Source organism: Pleurodeles waltl, chromosome 1_2, assembly GCF_031143425.1.
Source record: "Pleurodeles waltl isolate 20211129_DDA chromosome 1_2, aPleWal1.hap1.20221129, whole genome shotgun sequence".
Taxonomy (NCBI): domain Eukaryota; kingdom Metazoa; phylum Chordata; class Amphibia; order Caudata; family Salamandridae; genus Pleurodeles; species Pleurodeles waltl.
The window spans coordinates 956,292,441-956,312,668 of NC_090437.1; the positions used below are offsets into that span (position 1 = coordinate 956,292,441).

The 20,228-nt window shown below is 41.9% G+C and overlaps 1 protein-coding gene across 2 annotated transcripts in view; it reads right to left on the reverse strand.

Annotated features, from left to right (window-relative positions):
• Positions 1–5,748: 5,748 nt before the first annotated feature.
• TRMT9B (tRNA methyltransferase 9B (putative)) overlaps positions 5,749–20,228 on the reverse strand; it is a 157,105-nt gene continuing 142,625 nt past the window's right edge. Inside the window, exon 5 of one of the 2 annotated variants that reach the window (XM_069200793.1) lies at positions 5,749–9,281. In XM_069200793.1, the coding sequence (XP_069056894.1) occupies positions 8,266–9,281 (1,016 nt within the window). In that variant the 3' untranslated portion in view covers positions 5,749–8,265. The remainder of the gene's footprint in view (positions 9,282–20,228) is intronic. The other variant, XM_069200801.1, reaches the window with a different exon arrangement.

The window sequence follows — 20,228 nt, forward strand, 5'->3', positions numbered from 1 at the left end:
AGTTTGGAGCCATGGCAGGAGAAAGAGAAGAACTTTCTAGAACCAGCTGTGGGTTTGGGACAGAGAGCACCCCCACACATGGGCTGACTCCAGGGATAAAAGAAGTGCTCTCAGACCTCAAATCAGATCACTTCTGGACCTGTGGAAGTCTCTGAGGAAGCACTGCCCTGCTATTGGAAGGGCTGCCATGCTGCCTGGGGAAGGAGATTTGAACCCAGGACCACCAAAGTAACTCCAAGGGCTAGCTGGTTGTACTCCTCTATAAACTACAGGGACACAACAAGCTCCAGAGACTCTACAACTTATCTGCTTGCTGTTGATGGTTCCTGTTAGAGTGATTGTTAGCCCCCAAGTGGTGCGCTCCCAAGTCCTGCACCCTTAATGTGGCACTAGAGTGCCCACCCCCTACCAAAAACCAATATTTAACAACTTTCCTTCACTGTGGCTGCGACTGCTTTCGCTGTGACACATCTATTGAGACATTGCATCGATATGTTAGCCTGACGTAACTCTTTCATTGAATTTTACAGTTTCCCCTTATGGTTTTTGCACTGTGGATCTAAATTTACAGAAGACTCTACTGGAAGATTTTGTTCTAGATCTGTGGTTCCCAAACTATTGACTTCTGTGGACCCTTGATTTTCATTACTGGAACCTGGGGACCCCCAGTGAATCATTATTCGAATGAGGGGACCCCCTACTGAGCCATTACTGAAAGCTGGGGTCCCAATCTGTTAAGATGCTTTAATTTTCTAAACAGTCACGGGCCCCTTGAGAAAGGTTTGCAGACTCTCAGGGGTACCCAGACCACAGGTTGGGAACCATGGTCTAGATTTACTGCTTCCTTCGGAAATAAGAGGATTTTCTATTACTATCAGGCCCTGTATGCCAGTTTCTGTTGCAGCAGAAACCTGCTTACTTCCATACTGCAGTACTATCATTTGCATAGTCTGTATGATGTTTTACTTGTGGATGTAATACTATAGTTGGTCTTTAGTAACTTGGCTGTGAACAATGACTCATTAGGATATGCTGCACAGTGCATTACATCCATGTATGCAATGCACATAATAATGTAAAAGTAACATCCAGACAGAAGAAAAACACTTCCAAATGTTGATTTGAGTTGGCAGCTTTATATGAAAATGAATAAGACACAGTCTACCAACACAGCTCACACAACATGGTGACTGAAAATGAAAACATAAATATTTAACTTAACAATAAAAAACAGAATCCTGGCTTGAGTATAAAAACATATGCACATCATTAGCAATAACAGAAAAAACATTAAAGTAACGAAAAAGCATTATTTAAAAAGAGATCATAGTTAACTAAACATAGTTAGATTGTTCATTGATAACAACAGTAACTGCATGTTAATTATACACAAAGCAATGTAATGTTGAATGATATGGATGCAAAGATACAGATGTATAACACTGTCATAATTATTTCACATCATACAATATGCAGTTTGTGCTTTTGAAACTATTGCCTTTTTTCTCACCAAGAGAAGATTATAGGGTGATTATATTTTTCAGTATTACCATACATTACATTCACTTCAACAAACACAATCAGATAATTCTATTATCATTATACAATGTTTCTGAAGACGCTATGAAAAGAAGTCATGAATAGTTTTTTTTAATAAATTGACAACTACTACATCATTTGGTTTTACCTTTTCAAAACCACCTTTTCTATCACTTCCTGTTCTATAATTAAAATACATTTTGCAATAACATCAACTCCATCACCTCAGTCATAACTTTACCTCATTCAATTCCATTAATCACCATCTTAAAGGCAGAGTCGCATCCAGCATTTCAATGTAACCCACTTCAGACCTTAAATGCTAACTTTCCCAGGCCATGCAACAATCATCTTACAGACTTTTATTGTCCATGGAGTATATTCATACCTTAAATCGCCACTGATAGCCTATCTTGTACTCTGACTGAATGACGACCACCCATTTCTCAGTTGTAGCATCCACCACTGCACCATCTTCACTGCTTTAACTTCACAATTTTAATCTCCATTCTCTTGCAATTTTTAACTTCTACAATGTCCCAATTAGTAGAATTGAAAACATAACAATAGTCTTTGAAAATAAATGTTGTATTTCTCTTTGCTTGTAGGCCTTTTTCTCCTGAATGTCACGTAACTGCTGACAAAAATAAACTTCTTAAAAATAATCAAATGTTTCTGTTGGGAACTATGGGCCTGATTTAGATTTTGGCAGATGGGTTACTCCATCACAACAGTGACAGATATCCCTTCCGTCAAAATATAAATCCCATTATTTTCTATAGGATTCATATTTCCGCAAACGGAATATCCGTCTGTTGTAACAGAGTAACCCATCCACCGAAATCTAAATCAGGTCCTATGTCTTTGTTTGATATATGCCCAGTTCCCACATGGAACACTGGGTCGCTCTGTCACATATTTCATTACCTTCACCAATGTGTTGGTCAATAGCTTACTCATTAATTTAACTCTACTAATTCCACTTCCCCTAAGCATCTGATTTACATATAAACTAATGTGAACCTTTCCCTTACTATAACCCACTTGCTTAATCTAGCTCTGTTCAATACCCTAACGCCTTCTCTGAATAATGACTTCTATTTTTCTATTTAGTGACATGGTTATCAAAATGGTAAGGACATGGTGTAGAGATAAAGGTATTTGACAAGGTGAATTTGAAGGGGAAGTGGTTGTAGAAGCTATAGAAATAAGATATAGGGTGCAGATAAATGACTATCCTGGATGCAGAAATATTACTTTTAGAAATTCTTACTAAGACAAAAAGTTTAATCTTTACCTTTGAGATCTGCATTTTAATACTAGAGTTGTAGCAGTTGTTTCCATATTTGCTGAAATCCTTTGTACTATTTCAAAATATTCATGAAAGGCATACCTGCTTTTTAAATCATCTTGCCTTTGGCCTCTCGGATTATAATAAAATACTATAATGCCATTTGAACATGTGATTATTCTGTTGAAACTCTAATGTGTAATAGCTTGGATATTTGGAGTGTATAGTTACTTAAAAAACAATTATTATTATTCAAATCTGTGATATGACAGAAACTTGACGTATTGCTCATTATTCATCTAACTTAAGTGCCTTGGCAAGTCACAGGTTTAGCTTTGGTGAGTTGCCAGGCATGTTTTATAATGAAGATCTGAAACACAAACATGTTTTATTTATTTATTTAGACTGAAGTTGATTGGCAAATCACACAGATGGGATGCCAGCTCTCAAGTATCAGGTGGCATTAAGGCAGCATAGAAACCAAAATGTTCTGTTTACTTTCTGTAGTTTCCACTTGTTGCCCCTCCTGGAGAGCCTAGGCCAGACTTAGTAGGCCCTTTGTGGTCTAAGCATGGGCCAAGGAGTCAACCCTGTGATTTCACTAGAAGTCAAAGCGTGAACAATGTCACTTCCGGTACCCTGGCATTTTGGTAAATCGACATTCATGATGGTAGATAGTGGAGATGTTTACCTTTTGAGTATCATGTATCTACTTACCACAACTCAGAGAGCCACCTCTTTATTCTGCTCTTTGTCTACCTAGATGATCATAAATGGCTTTGGAGAGTATATAATGTCTTTGCATATTTAGAAACATCCTGCATCTTTGATTTGTTTATTTAATTAAGACGTTGTCTATCTAGCTGTTTTGATGGCTGTCTCACATCCTGGACACAAGTTGTCAGTAAAATGTATATATTGTGTTGTTATTTTGCAGTGTTCAGGTTAGTTTATAAGGTCAGGGACCTAATACAGATAGAAATGAGCTACATATTCAGGCAAACAATGTTTCCAAAGTTTCTAATTTTTTGGGAACTCACCAAAATATCATAACTGATGCAAGCAATGTATGACAATTGTACATTTCAATGTCAGGGCCTAACTCTAAACCAAAAACTGTGTGCTTGAGGAAAGACTGCTGGTGTACAGTTATGAAAAACGGGATGTAGCTTAACAATAGATTCCTTTCTCCTACACGTGGAATTGTTTTCATGTGAAGAAAAGCTAAAATCTGAAGCTGCAGTTTTTGATACGCGGTTTGCAGAGTACTTCCAGTTTTTGATGCCACAATGAGCTGATTTTGTGATTTTTTTCTGGTGAATTTCAACCCACCATTGTGTCAAATCAAAGCCCTTTGCTACACTGGCAGTGGCAAAACCTCTGGACTTTGTGTTTGCTGCCGTGGCTACTGAGGGTTTGCCATCAACCTGGCTGTCTCTGTGACTGGAGGAGTGATTTGGGTGGAACCATTGATGCAAATTCTGCAAAATCTGTACAAAATGCTGAATTTTTCACCACTTGATATGGAACCCCAAAGTGGAGCATAACTGTTTAGAATCCATATACCTTTCTGGGAGTGCTTTCCAGCATTTCAGAGACACAATATGTACATTTTATTGAAATTTCCGACCTTTTGCTTTACAGTCTTTAATGGTATTAACTGCAACAAAACATGATGGGATGTCTATTGCTGTTGATGGGATGGCTTAACCACCATATTTGGCTTAGCTAGCACTGGATCTTGGTGAACCTGATGGAGGAACTTAAATTGTTTCAGTCAGTGGAACTTCTATTACCAAAGGACTGCTAAATTGGGCAGCTAAGCCATTAGCGGCAAGAATGGACGAGCTATGATTATTTTGTGGGTTGTCTGTTACTGCCAACCTCTGAATGAGCCCTACATATAGGAACACAAATCATGAGGAAATTCACACTAGAAAGGCTTGTGAATACCCACATAGTGTAAATTAGGTGAGAGTAAGAGATGGTTTAAGGGAAGGTGTAAGAGAAGGTGTTATGGTAAGGTTTGGAGTATGGGTTAGTGTTTAGGCTAAACATTTGGATTATTGTACGGAATGGGGTTGAAGTTAGGCTAAATTGAAGGGATAGTTAAGGGTTAGACTTCTCAAAGATGTAAGTGCTGGTGTACAGATAGTGTAAGAAGAAGGTGCAGAAAAAGGGGGGGCATGAGATGGCAGGTGGCGTATAGGAAGTACCACACCATAAAATGGTAGAGATAACCTGGTGTAAGGGAAGTGAAAGTTAAGGATAGAGTTAAAGAGGAAGTAACAGTTTAGGGTTAGGTTAAGGGCTAATGGTTGTCTATGTACAATTCACATAAGTAGTGGTAAAAATGCTTTTTTTACCTCTACATTTTTGTACTTCAAATTGGCATATCTATTTGCCACAACAGTTTACCTTCTTTACTTCCCGTTTTGTATTCTAATTTGTTAGAGTCAGTTTCCATAGTTCTATGCTCTATCTCTGAAAGTAAATGCCTACTGATCTCGCATCAGTGAATGTTGATCTATGATCTGCCTCCACATGTAGATTTTGAACACCTAAAACGAGCTTACCACACAAAAAGTGTTGTGAATAATGCTACATGAATATTTAACAATGTGTAAGTCTGACTGAATTCATTCTGGCTATACTAATGATTCACTTGACAGAGTGGATGACCATGAGGGTGAAGTTTCTGAATATTGTGTACTTTGGTGTTCAACAATTGTTATAAATCAGACCTGCAGTTTTTGCAAGAATACGTACCTTCAGTATAATTATTGCTTTTCTGTATGTTTCATATTGCATCACAATGGTGACATTTTTAAAAACAACAACAATAATAATAGCAATAATAATAATAATAATAATAATAATAATAATAATAATAATAACAATAAAATAACAATAAAAATAATAGAACATAATGATGGTTTAATATAACACACTTGTTGCGCTTTCTATTTGTTGCCAATAACAAGTGTTATACCGTTTTTCTCCTCTTGCGGTCCCCAATAAAGTGCTCATTTTAGACATTGTTCATAAAGAAGTTTGCACATCAAAGTTGGCTTTTTCTTGTGCAAAATATACTCTAAGAAATCGTATAATCTCAATAAAGCTTTACAAAATCCGGAGGCGTATAATTTTATGGAAAACATACTTAAGCGTTTAGAAATTTGTCAGTGTAGCAAAATTACCGTATTTACTGTATTTATTATGTTTTGTGTACTGAAGCACTTTTGCATGACATTTACACATCAAATATTCCACGTGCTTCTAATTCTGAAGTGGTAAATATGATGCATTGATGTACAAGAATAGATTCATGATTGTGATAGATCTGCTGAAGTATGCTTGCGATTCTTTGTGAATTTGATCTGCAAATAATCGAGAGTCAATAATAGCCACAAACATTCAGCTCTCCAACCCCCAAGGTAAATTACATGTACAAACTAAGAGCCCGGTGACAAGGGCAGATGCATACAGAGCAGGGCATTGACTTTCCTCCCGCTTCTACTCACCTCCACTAGAACACTCACCCAGTCTTCCATATCGTTCCTCACACTGTCAAACATAGTATTGTTGAGCATATTATGCAATGTTTTCTGCATGCTCCCAAATAACTATGACAATTATTTGCAAAGGTGAGTAAGAAATGCTGTCGCTACCCATGAAAATGATGATTACAATCATCTACTTACAGTTTGCTAGGTGTTAAATTACTGTGGTTGTGAAGCGAGTGTCCATGTCATGCTGGCAAACATTCTGAAGCATGTTAGTGTCACAGGATATGCGGACATATCAAATGTTCCTCCAACCAGGGAGCACTGGAGGTTTAACTCTTTAGGTGGCTCCTCCTATGGTGATAACAGCCACTTAGGCAGAGAAACTTCAACAGCTGCTGTGACAAACCTACAGGCCACGTAGGCCACCTTCACAAGCTCTAATTTAGCTGATGGATACATTGAATATATTGAATGGTGCAAGTAAGGATGAAGCATGTCAACATGTTTTGTATTTAGGTTTCTAATTATGATACAATAAAATGAGAGAGTTCACTACTTCTTTCTACTACGTAATGTTTTCATACTTTACCGCCCATAATTTTTTTAAATCCACTCATGTGATGCATTGACCATTATAAGATATATATATTTCAGTTTTGTCACTGCTTTAAGAATGTGTTCTCAGGCTAGTGATGTCTGAGACAAACCTGGTATCACTTATGTGTGTGCTGATACAAGTTGGATGGCAATTTCATTCCAGATAAAAACGTATGGAATTACAAGCTGATAAATTTTACTTATCTAAAATTATCCCGGTAGAAGCTTGGCACAGAGCCACTTGCCAAAAGCCCAGTAACTTACTGATAATGGAAGAAAACATGCATACACAGGCGTGGTAATGTTTGACCCCCTAAGTTATTCTCCATTCTTGGTCAAAATACGCAAGTGAACGGTACTGGAGGGGTGATAGCACAAGGAAATGGTAATTTTGGGCGCAGATTTACCCCATCATTGTCACCGTCCAACTCGTAATTGGGTTCTATGTGGCTGAAGGAGGTAACACACAAGTGCAAAGGTGCTAAGGGTCACACACTGATATTTCTTCGTCTCCTTTTTTCTCTATCTTAGTATAGTTTTAGAAATACTTTGTAGCCTTTGAATTACTCTCTTTACCTCTGTACTTTCTTTAAATTGGCCTCTAAACTTCGATATCCGCATAAATGTAAAATTTCATGCATGTTACCATGCACACAATATAATTCATCTAGCTATTTAAAATTGAGAAAACATGTATCTGTTTGCGAAACTCCTAATGAATATTGGCAGTTTGAGACTGTAAAACTGTTATAAAGAAATACTCTACTTATTGCATATCAAACCAATATTTATACGTGTTGACGTTAACACGTCTGTACTATCTGCTTCTGTACATCTACTGTTGGAAAATGGTTTTAGGAAAACAAGGGAAATGAAAAGTGGTTTCAAATCTCTCAATAGAAAAGTGTGCTTATGCAACCTTAACCATAATGATCATTTCATTCGCGAGTGGTATCATCCCTGGGCGCGAGACTGCATTAGCTACAGATTTTAAAATAATAAACCTGTGTGGCATCTCATACAGAGAATTTAAGTATGTATTTATCCAATGTTATTTTCTAATTGAACGAGTCTACCATTGTGAACACGTAAACCCCAGTGCTGTAAACACTCTTACTAGGAAAGATATTTCTTACAAAGGATGTGTACTCTAAACACTGTATGGAAATAAAAATTATATTTTGCCCATATCTGCACAAAATTATAATTCAGTCCCTAAAGTGCTAAATCTAGATTCTATTATGCAACAACCCTTTTATGGGCTGCACAATATTTTCTAAGGATTCCCCAATATGGCTGACAGTAGCTGCATTCTGTGGAAAGAAGGTCCTAGTTTTTCTGTGCAATGATGCACCAATTTCCGTGATCGTAGCACGAACTTAATATCTCGAGTTCTGGTACGCATTCTTGGAGCAGAAAAGAGAGTTCGCCCTCCCGAAAAACATGGTAGTAGCGCATGAAGGCGTTAGTGTCCAACATGTTGGCCACCTCTTCTCCAACTGCCACAGCTGCATCCAGAATAGAATCGTTGGAATCGGTGGTAGAAGTTCTTTTCAACATTTTACCTCCAGTGGAAGTATCTGCTTCCTTGGTGTGGGCGCAGGTGTCCTCCACTGGCTTACACTGGAAGGAAACATTACCGCCGCTGCTTCTAATTATAGCGCGATGACTTCCGTTTAAACTTCGTATGCTCTCGGCGGCCAGTAACCACTGTGCCTTTTTGTGAACCTTATTTTCCATAAACACCTCATCATCGTCTGAACTTTGTTCTTTAAACAAGGAGCCATGACGCCCCAAATCCAAGCTGCAGTGCCTGCCAGGTTGGGTGGACACAGTGGTGCTTGCCCACTCTCCTATGTTTTTCAAAGGTTTCATCTTCTCAATTTGTCTCCTCAAGGCAGATTCGTCGAGGGATCGGGAAAAAAACCACGACCGAAAAGATCTACCCAGCGCACTGTAAAATCTATTTTCCTCGTCTGAAATTTTCAGGCAGCAGTTCTCAGATGGCCTATAGTTGTCAGTGTTGTGAGAGTGGTTGGATTGAACTTCCGGGTTGACGTCGTGCATGTTGATAGGTTCTGAATTGATGGCTGGCTGCAAAAATACATCTTGTACTCTAGCATTCTGCCCACTGTTGTCCTTAGTTCCTGACTGGCTGCTTTCAGAAGAATGCCTGGAAAACAAAGCTCTGTTCCAAGGAACAAACACATCTTGTTTTTCAAAACGTCTATTTTTTTGTTCCATCGCCCAAACGTAAAGCATTATCTGCCCGCCAGGCTTCAGAACTCTTGACATTTCTGTTATTGCCTGTATTCTTCTCTGCTTGGTAGAAAAATGATGAATCACTGTAAAAAGAAGCAAGAAAACATGTCAGTGTCAACTTTAGTGAAACTTTTAGGTCACATCCGTCTATTTCATTTTCTCCAATTCTCATTGTTTACCTCCCAGTAAATTACGAAAATGGCAGCTAAATCGTGCTGCAAACTATTGCAGAGTATGATTTCGTTTAGATTTACAGAGGTTTGTATGGGTGTGGCTACTGCATTATTTTTAAATAACCTAAGAATTATAGAACAAATTAAAAAGGAGGGAACCTTGGAAATAACATACTTTCTGCTTCTATTCTGAGCTATGCATCATACTGACCTTTAGTGGTGAGGATGTTGCAGTCTGTGAGGGATGCTTCTGAATGGTCACCTGCTGCCGAAGCTCCAGAAATTACCTGCCCAGTAACACGTTCTTCTTGTGTCACCCATGAAGTTTGTGTTTAACACTTGGCTGTGCCAGCACTATAACTCCCCATTCCTCAGTTACATGTGACCATTGTTTGGCAAGACATTCTGCAGCAGGTGCATGTGCAACCATGCATTTGAGACCAATGGATGCTGCTATCTCGCCCAACAGTTTGTTTATTAACCTCACTATCATAGGATGCGATGTCTGGTAAAAAGGAAGTGACCTTTGAAATGTCAACACTCGTTCCTGACTGGGGTAGGCATTGCCCATTACTGAAATAAGAATTGCCCCTAAGATTGTTTGGGTTTGACTGGGGAAAAGGTGAGAGTTTTTGACAATAATATAAATTCCAAATGATGGGAAAGGAGGACAGTTTGTTGTGTGTTCGCAAGAAAATTGGATTGACTCATCCCTTTTACCAGCGAGACATCGGGACAAGGTAAAACATGACTTCAGCAGCAATGTAGCTGCACTGCTACCATAGCTAAACCTTGTTATAAACACGCATGGGTTGTAGTAGCCCCAAAAGGTAGACGTTTAAACTGAGAACATTTTTCTTCTTACCACAAATTTCAAGTACTGGACTATCTGGAAGTACAAGAATGTTGAAGTAGACATCCTCAATGGTGAGTGTGGTCATATAGGGGGTTATTCTAACTTTGGAGGAGTGTTAATCCGTCCCAAAAGTGACGGTAAAGTGACGGATATACCACCAGCCGTATTACGAGTTCCATAGGATATAATGGACTCGTAATACGGCTGGTGGTAAATCCGTCACTTTTCCGTCACTTTTGGGACGGATTAACACCTCCTCCAAAGTTAGAATAACCCCCATAGTCTCCTATGCATAGCAGTGGAATGATGTCTTCACAGCTCTCATTTTAAAACAATTGGACTTATTAGGTACTGTCCATCAAATGATAAAGTGATGAAGTGCTGCTACACCTCTGGGTGAAAACCTAAAACATTAAGACAAGCACACCACTGAAGGAGCAAACTGGCCTGGAAGCAATATCTGCTGCATCTCATGAGCATCTAATCTTGGCATCAGATATAAACCTTCCTTCCTGCATGATGTCTTGTGCCATGATAAGTGTCAGACATATGCTGCAGTAATTCTTTCATTACCCCCCACTAGTGTCTGTCCTATTTATAGATTTTGCTTGCATAGTGCTCTTTTGTTTCTAGAAAAAAAATATTTAAAGGGACTTAAAACCCGTCTCTACTTCAACCCTTAATTACCTGAACTTCCCATTTGTTCATTCCAGATCCGCTCCAACGTTGCTTGAATTTACTTGCTTTTTATTGGCTAGCAGGTCACTTCCTGCTCTTCTGCTCTTCTGTTATGCTTTTGCCAATTCATTGAGGATGGCCAAAGTACAACTTCCATTTTTTGGTGATTGGTTACCTGTTAGTGTCCTTCCACTGGTTACTCTTGTTTGTTGTTTTTTTTTACATACAGAATAAGCGCTTTACGCAAGAGCATGTTCTTTACATTGTGTTTATTTTCCGAATGCCGCTCGCTTTCGTGTGTTTTTCAATCAGTTGAGCATCCACAACTACTTCTTCCTGTGTCAGATGTCATCTGATCTTCTTTGTACTTTCTCATGCAGCTCGTTTGTTGACTGCATGTGAGCTGCTGAGCCAATAACTGAGCTAGTTGGTAGTTTTCTGGGAAGCAGCATGAGTTGGTATTTATTAAATAGCAAAAAACTAAATTGGAAAGCATCTTTTGGAATGTATGTGTCACTTTAGCATATGGTGCTCTGTGGCAATTTAAAGTGTTTACGGCCTATTCACTCTGGAGACTTCCGAAGCTGTTCTAACACATGATAAGATGCATGCAGATTAAAGAGCCAGCCACCCAGGCAGTCACCTTGTTTCAACTGCTTCACTCGCATTTCAGCCTTTTCCTATCCACTATTATTTAAGTTAACGTTTGGCATTGCAGGATATTGCCCAAGGAAATAAAAAACAATTACATGCGCTGACACCGCCAATTGATACTCTCCACAACATGCTGGGGTGGGACTATGTCCCCCAACAGGCCCTGCTATACTTTCTTGCCACTGAGGAGGAGGGTTCTGGCACTGCTTGAAAAGTGCTTCTCACCACCACAGCACAGGAGATGCTGAGACTGCAATGCGACACTCTCCGCAACCTGCTGGAGTGTGACTACCTTCCCCAGCAGGCCCCGCTGTACCAACTTGCCACTGAGGAAAAGGGCTCTCACAGCGCTTGAAAGGGGCTTGTAACCATGGCATCGCAGGACACGCTGACACCGCCATTTGACACTCTCCACAACCTGCTGGGTTGGGACTATGTCCCCCAGCAGGCCCTGCTGTACCATCTTGCGACTGAGGAGGGGCCCAGCAGCACTTGAAAAGCGATTCTCACCACTGCAGCACAGGATGCGTCTGGGCACTTCCCCGGGCGAAGACCGGGCCAAGAGCAGGCCCATCTGCACCCATCCATGGCCAGATGTGGCTTGACCGGGCCACCCCCCCCTTGGTTTTGCTTTTCTGTGTCACAAGTAACCAGTGAGTGCTTATTGCTGAAGAACTAAGTGAGAGCAGCACAGATAATCCGGTGGGAATGGTGAAGCAGAAGTTACAGGAGAACATGTAAGCCTCTCCTAAGGGCTAAATAGCACCACTTTGGATTATTTTTTGGTGCATGCTGTCAGGGTAATTGGCAATGAGATCACGTTGGCAGAATGCTGCCTATCGATGGAGATGGGAGAGTCTATTATGCTGCCCATAGAGCCCCCTAGTGTCTTAGGACCCTCCACAATGATAATGTAAGTGGCTATATGGTTGAGGCTGAGGTTGATTCTCAAGATTTGCAGGCCTCCCAGTCTTCACCCCAAGCATTGATCACTAGCGTGGATGGGACTCCACCAAAAAAGAAAAAGAAAACTAAGGATATAGGCCAAAAAAAAGACACTGAGAACCAGAGCAAATAGGGACACAAATGCATGGATCCCTATGGTTCATATGCCCTTCTCACCTTTGTTGCCAAACGCAGCTAAGATCACTATCCCTGAAATTCCTGGTCTCAGACCACAATTGGATTTGGACTCCATATTTAGTACATTTGAGATTATGTTAACAGCAAGCATTTCCCCAATATTGGCTAGACTCAGTGAATTGTAAGATGTTGTGTTATTGGTTCGAAATTCATTTGAAAGCTTGAAAGTCCAGGGGGTTAAAAATCGGGATATGGCGGGGAATGAAGGTATTGAAGAGGGTGGCTCTCAGGCTGGCCATTCATCTTCCCACTTCTGTAACGCTATTTCCCCTTCCATCAACAAAAGGGGTCCTGACATTGGAACAAGAGAGCCTCAGGACGAGGGTGTACTAAGAGGATGTAACGCTGCATCTGGTCAACCTGATTAAAAGGGAACTGTTGATTTGGAAGAGTGGCATCAGCGCAAAGGCACCACAAAGGCTTCCAGCTCTGTATCCGGTGAACTGACCAAAAAATCCTCAAGATTGCAAGCTTACCCTAATCAGGTTACATTGGACCTCCCCCCGAATGCTGCCCCTATGTGGCTATTCTAACTTATGTTCCTTAATTGAGTCATAATAATGAGGAGTCAACAGGCCAGTTGAAGAACAAAGTCTGCAGTTGGTTATCACGAAAAACTGATTTTAGGAGTATTGATTCTAAGGATATTTTGTTTGTTAGAAGTGTTGGGTGGGTTGGCCCATCGCCCAACACATAAATGGTGAGTGTGTTGTGATGAATTGTAGATACCCTAAACTTACAGAACTGATTAACTATGGTATTAAACTTTATTGGGAAGGTGTGGGACATGGTTTGGGTGTCACGCCCCTGGGAAATCTTTACAAACATCTCATCCCCCTAACCCAGTAGCTCAATCTGGATGTTGTCCTGCCAGAAGCAGGTTTATGAAACAACCGAAATCCACAATTATAATTTGTAACAGGTTCCAGACACTCATGGACATTGAAGGCTTAGGTTGACACGGGTACTACCAAGTGTGATGTGCTGGCCCAAGTTCAGTCTCCCCGATGTACATATGATGGGGACCAACATATGCTAGAGAATCTAGCCAAGCCCCTATCATGGCCAGAGGGTAGTTGTAGATTAGAGAGGAACAAGGCTATAGAGACACCTTTAACACAGCTATCCCGCAGATCAAGGAAGATGATCCATACTTTAAAGTGATCTCATGGAATGTTGCTGGATTGAGGTCCAAACTGAACGATCCAGGATGGTGGTAAGTTTATAGATGGGTTGATTTCAAGAAACTTGGGCAACTCAATCAATTTTTAGGATGGGTTTCACAAATATCAGTGTCCAGGCTAGATCATCACCAGTAAGTAGTGGGAGGTTTATTAATTTGGGTAAAGACGAGTTTGGCTAGCAAAATTCAAATCAAACATTGATTCAGCTGATATTTTGAGGCTTCACATTGAATCATTGGGAGGGGAGTTTGCAGTAAGGCCGATGAATATTTACAAACACTTTAATAGTTTGAATCAGGGCTCTGGTACACTTTTGACCTTGACGTTTTTCCTGGAAATATGGATAGAGGGCATTACCTCATTTTAGCTGGAAACTTTAATGTGTCGTATGAGCTGATAGATTTTATACAAGACCTTGTTCATGAGGAAGGGGCAGCAAGGGACACACAAACATTGCAGATTCCTCCTCTTAAGAGAGGCTCAAAGGTTGCCCAGTAAGTTATGTCCCTCACTCTAGCCTACAGTTTACATGCTTGTAATTCAAAACGGCAAACACTCAATCTAGGCAAACGCTCAATATTATGGTTGAGCTGGACCTGTGTCCTAAGGTACATGATATGCAAGTCATAGATTGATCTGATAGTGATCACGCATTGGTTATAAAATTAGTTGATATCCCCTATCTGACTAATTGCTGCAATGTTCTGGATCTGCCTATTGTTTAATCAAATAATGACAGTAGGGTAAAATGGCCTTTTGTAGAATCTGATAGGGAGTCGTTAGGCAGTATGTACGAAAAAGTAACTTCAGCTTTAAGCATGCTTGAGAATATTGAGTTAGCTAACTCGACTATTATGAACAGCTTCACTAATTTACTGACGTCCATCAGGGGACATTTTTGCAGACAGTGTCAAAATATTCCAGCTAGGCAGAAAGATGCGCTGTGGTACCACGAAAACTGTAAGTTGGCAAGGTCAGTTTTGATCTGAGCTGTAAAGAGTGGTAATAGTACTGCCATAGCAGAGAGTAGGAGGGCTTACAATAGAATGCAGTCACATGGCAGGAAATGTTGAGAGGAAGATAACTGGTGTGAATTAAATAGCGTATTAAAACTGAAAGAGAGCCAGTTGTTTTGGTATGTGTTGTCCAAAGAGGTATGGTACACTGTCAAAGAAGAGGACTTTTTTATACAGCATTTCTAGAACTTATTCTCTGGGGTGGGGGCGGGAATGGGATCAGACACTGAGAGGGAAGTACAGCATAAGCTTCTAGATGTAGAGGAAAGGAAAGCTTCAGAATGGCTGAAAATATAGCTGCTATTGGTAGTAGGAAAAGGGGCAAAGCACCAGTGCTCAATGTAATCCCCAGAGACCTCCATTGTTCAGAGTCAACTGTTTGGGGCTACATACTTAATATAGTTTTTAAAGCTATCGCCCATGGTGAAGAAATACCAGGCACATGGAAAGGTGCAGAAATAACCCCACACAGATTTGAATGTGGATAGAGGATAACCGTGTGTTATCCCACTTGCAAGCTGGCTTTAGGGCATATACTAGCACCTTAGAGGAGGGGTTTCATTTTTGACTGATTGTTTGGAAGACTGTTGTGATTGGGAAGGGGCACCTTCACGTTGTGTTTGTGGACCTTAAACCTGCCTTTGATTCAATGTTGCGGGACAAACTGTGGGATGCTGGGATGCCCCTAGGCATTTTGCAACTTATTGCTCTCCTGCATTAAGGTAACTATGCACACGTTATGTGGGGTAAGAATGGTGAGCATGCCAAGAAAATTAATGTTTCTAGAGGAGTTCTCCAAGGCTGCATCCTAGACCCAACATTGTTCACTGTTAGAAATGGGGGATCTATTTGGCAGCGGTATACACCCTTGTCCAAGTAGGGACCACAATCTTAGTCAGAGTAAGTCACACACAATCAAAATTATACTGTGCCCACCCTCTGGTAGCTTGGCACTGAGCCATCAGGCTTAACTTAGAAGTCAATGTGTAAAGTAGTTGGACAATAAATCATTCAGTAACACAGTGAAAACACCACAAAAAAACACAACACAGGTTTAGAAAAAAGGATAATATTGATCTCCTTGATCTCAAATGGGCCAGTCCAGAGGTCCTGGAGAGCTCTAGGCTTTATTGGCTCCATTACCCAAACTTTGTATCCAGGCTGAAACTCCACCCGGGTGGTCTTCTGGTCATACCAGCGTTTCATAACCTCTTGACTGGCCTCAAGGTTGCTCTTGGCCTTCTTCTAGAAGCAGTGCCTTCTGGTTGCGGAGGGCCAACACGTAGCTGACCACATCCTGGGGGGTTTCTTAGGAGCTTTCTCCCACCATCTTTTACAATGCTTAGGGGTCCCCTGACAGAGTACCCGTAGAGAAGTTCAAAGGGACTGAACCCTACCCCCTTCTGGGGTACCTCTATAAGCAAAGAGAAGGCATGGCAAGAGGATATCCCACTTATGCCTCATGGCCTCAGGGAGGCCTGTGACCATGCCTTTCAAGGTCTTGTTGAATCTCTCAACAAGACCATTGGATTGAGGATACTAGAGTATGGTGACCTTTTAGGTCACCCCACATGCATCCCACATGGACTTCATGTATGCTGACATGAAGTTTTTGCCTCTGTCAGACACAATCTCCTTTGGGAATCCCACATGGGTAAAGATCCCCATCAGAGTTCTGGACACCACTGGTGCAGTCACATCCTCAAAGGAATTGCCTCTGGGTAGAATGTGGTATGGTCCACCAAAACAAGGATAAACCTGTTGCCTAGGGCAGTTTTGGTGTCCAATGGACCAATGACATTGATGCCCACCCTTTCAAAGGGGATGTCAATGATGGGGAGTGGGATCAGGGAGGCCTTGATCCTTTTCCCTGCCTTCCCACTGGTCTAGCAGGTAGGACAGGACCTACAAAATGCATGAGGCGTCCGCATTCGACGGGGCAATAAAAGTGAGTGACAAGCCTGGTGAAGGTCTTGTCTTGCCCTAAATGTCTGCCAAGGGAATGTTGTGAGCCAGGCCCAGTAGGAAGGCCGGTAACACTGGGGGGCCACCAGCACACATGCTGCTCCACCCTGCTGCTTGGGCTGAGACCTGTTGCCTCAAGCCCTCAAGAGTGGGACGCTCTTTTTGTGCCTTGCAGAATTCTTCCCTGGTTGGCCCGCCCTCAACTTGCCAGCCAGCAAGCTCAGGTAGGTCACCCAGGGCAGCAATGTCCTCCCCGGTTGGCGCAGGGGCCTCCTCCTCAGGGACCCTGTCAACCACCGCGGGAACGTCTGGGACCTGTTTCCGGCGTCCCTTACTCCTCTTCTTGGTAGCTGTCTGGGCCATTTTCCAGGCTCCAGATGCCCTTGACTCCCCTCCCGGGCAGATATGGACCTTGTGGTCATGGAGACCCACTCAGGGAATCCCAACTTCTCTAAATGAGACCTTAGCTATACCTCCCTCCAGGTACTGTGCTCAAAGTCATTGCTTAACAGACAATATACAGACATGGAGGACTCACAGCTACTTTCAGAGTACCAGAGACCCCCTCCCACTTAAAAGGAACCAGAGCTACCCATAGGTGGCTCTCACGATTCTCAGCGTCTATGTCTTGGTGGAATGTGTTCGGTAGGACCTGCTCTGCTGATACCAGCTGACCCCAGACAGTAGCCATGCTAGCTCCTGTGTCACGCCTCCACCCGTTGCCCAATAATGGTGACCCACTGCCTATACTTAGAAGTATTGGCAGGCATGTGGGCTTTTGGCACCATTTCTGCATCTCCCAGGGACACTAGGGTTACCTCTGTCTGTTCCCCAAAAACTAACTGGGACTACCTCCTCCCGAGTGCTACACTAGCCAACCCAGGTGTCTACCCTCTAGTGGGGGGCTGTGCCCTCTTTGGACATTTGGAGTCAACCTTAGAGTGACCATACTTAGTGCACTCTATGCAGTGGGGTAAAAACCTCCCTGTCTTACTGTCAATGAATCCTTTCTTTTTAGACTCAGACAGGGACTGGTTACCACTATACCCTTGAGAATTATTTTGGGGACCTTTTGAGAACTCCTTATTTTTATATTTTTCTCCCTCTTCTTTCTTCTATTGAGGACCCTGACCACCTTTGTGGGTGTGCCTCCCAGATACCTTTTCAGACACTCTAGCGCTAGCCCAGAGGTCCACTTCCTCTGCAAACTTCCTAGGATCAGTCATCTTACTGTCAACTAGGTGCTGGCACAACTCTGTAAAGCAAATACTGAGCATATGTTCTCTCAGGATCAAATTGTACAGCCCAATGTAATCATTAACTTTACTTTAGAAATTGGGTCTTTAGTTGGCAGGGGTATACACCCTTGTTCAAGTAGGGAGCACAATCCTAGTCAGTGTAAGTCACACACAATCCAAATGATCCTGTGCCCACCCTCGTGTAGCTTGGCACTAAGCAGTCAGGCTTAACTTAGAAGGCAATTCGTAAAGTATTTGTGCAATAAATCATAAAGTAACACAGTGAAAACACCACAAAAATGCACCACACAGGTTTAGAAAAATTGATAATATTTATCTGAATAAAATAAGGTAAAAACGACAAAGATGCAATAAAGCAAAAGTCGAAATATTACTTTTAAAAGGTTAAAAAGAGTCTTAATCCTTAAAATTAAACAGTTGTCTCTTTGTTACATACAGTACCTGGTATGCATCAAAAATATCATGCATGGAGACCGCAGAAGAGGAGATGGAAAAAGTGTGTGTTGCGTCAGATTTTCCGATGCAGCACAGACAATGTGTTGTTTCTTTCCACGCTGCAAGGGGTTTGCGTAGTTTTTTGATGCACAGTCTTGGTTCCTCACTGTGATGTGGGGATCTTTTGATGCCCAGGGATGATGCAGGGCAAATCATTGATGCGCTGGAAATAGACAGTGGCTCTGCATCGATCCGGTACGTGATGCGCCCAAATTTCCATCGCAAGGAAGTCGCTGCGTCGAATTTCCAGTCGGGAAGTCAGGGTTGTGTCGTTACGGTCAGCTATGTGGTGATTTTTTGGTCGCAATGCAAGCTTTGCATCGATTCCAGTAGGGGGTGCGTCGATTTTCAACGCACAAGGAGTTTCCTGAAGAGATGAAGTCTCTTTGGTCCTGAGACTTCAGAAAACAGGAGGCAAGCTCAATTCCAAGCCCTTGGAGAGCACTTCTGGGGAGGGCAGAGCACCTCTCAGCACAGTCAGAGGCCAGCAGGGCAGCAGAGCAACAGCAGGGCAGCAGTTCTTCTCAGCAAAGCAGTCCTAATGAGTCCTTTCGGCAGCCAGGCAGGGTGAAGGTGTAGGTCCAGAAGTGTCTAAATTGGTGGGGTTAGGGACCCCAGACCTGAGAGAGTGGTTTTGAAGTGCACATGTTTCCCTTTCAGTACAGTCCTGCCTGCCAGGGTCCAAGTAGCGGGTTTGACAGTCCACTGTGTGAGGGCAGGCCACTAGCCTTTGAAATGTAGGTGTCAGGCCCTCCACCCTTAAAGCCCAGAAAGACCCATTCAATATGCAGATGAGTGCAGGTGTGACTGAGTGTCCTGTGTTTGTGGTTGTCTGGGTACAATGCACAAGGGAGCTCTCAACCAGCCCAGCCCAGACATTGATTGGAGACAGGCTGTAAGGCACATATGGTTTTTAAGTGCAGAGAAATCCTCACTTTCTAAACGTTGCATTTCTAAAATAATAATATAACCACACCAATAAACAGGTTTTTCTATTAACATTCTGGCCATACTAAATATGACCTGGTTACCCCTTTCAGATCAGAATCTACCTCTCAAAAAGTATATGAGGGCAGTCCTAATGCTAGCCTGTGAATGGAGCAGGCCTCACACTAGGGGAAAACAAGTTTAGGATTTTTTCAGTACCAGAACATATGAAACAAATATGTACATGTCCTGCCTTTTATCTACATAGCAACCTGCCCTACGGGTTACCTAGGGCCTACCTTAGGGGTGACATATATGTAGAAAAAGAGGAATTTAAGGCTTGGCAAGTACTTTTAAATTAGACAGAAAGAGGGGGGTGCACTGTTCCTGGAACATATGAAAAAGGGGAAACCTGTTAGTTTAGGAGCAAGGGCCCTCACACATCCATTTATAGGTCATGCTTCATCATCGGGGTGCTCCTCGTCAGACCGGCGCTGCAATGTCTGACGGGCTCCCCGTTAGGGGGCTGTTTGCCGGAGATCTTTTAAAGTAACTGCCCTTGTCAAATATGAAGGATTGGTACCTACTGGCAGACTAATGGCAGGAGAGAATAAAAATAAAAATTGGTTCAGTACCCCGTCGGAAGTCACTATTTAATAATCAACAAAGGGTTCAGACCA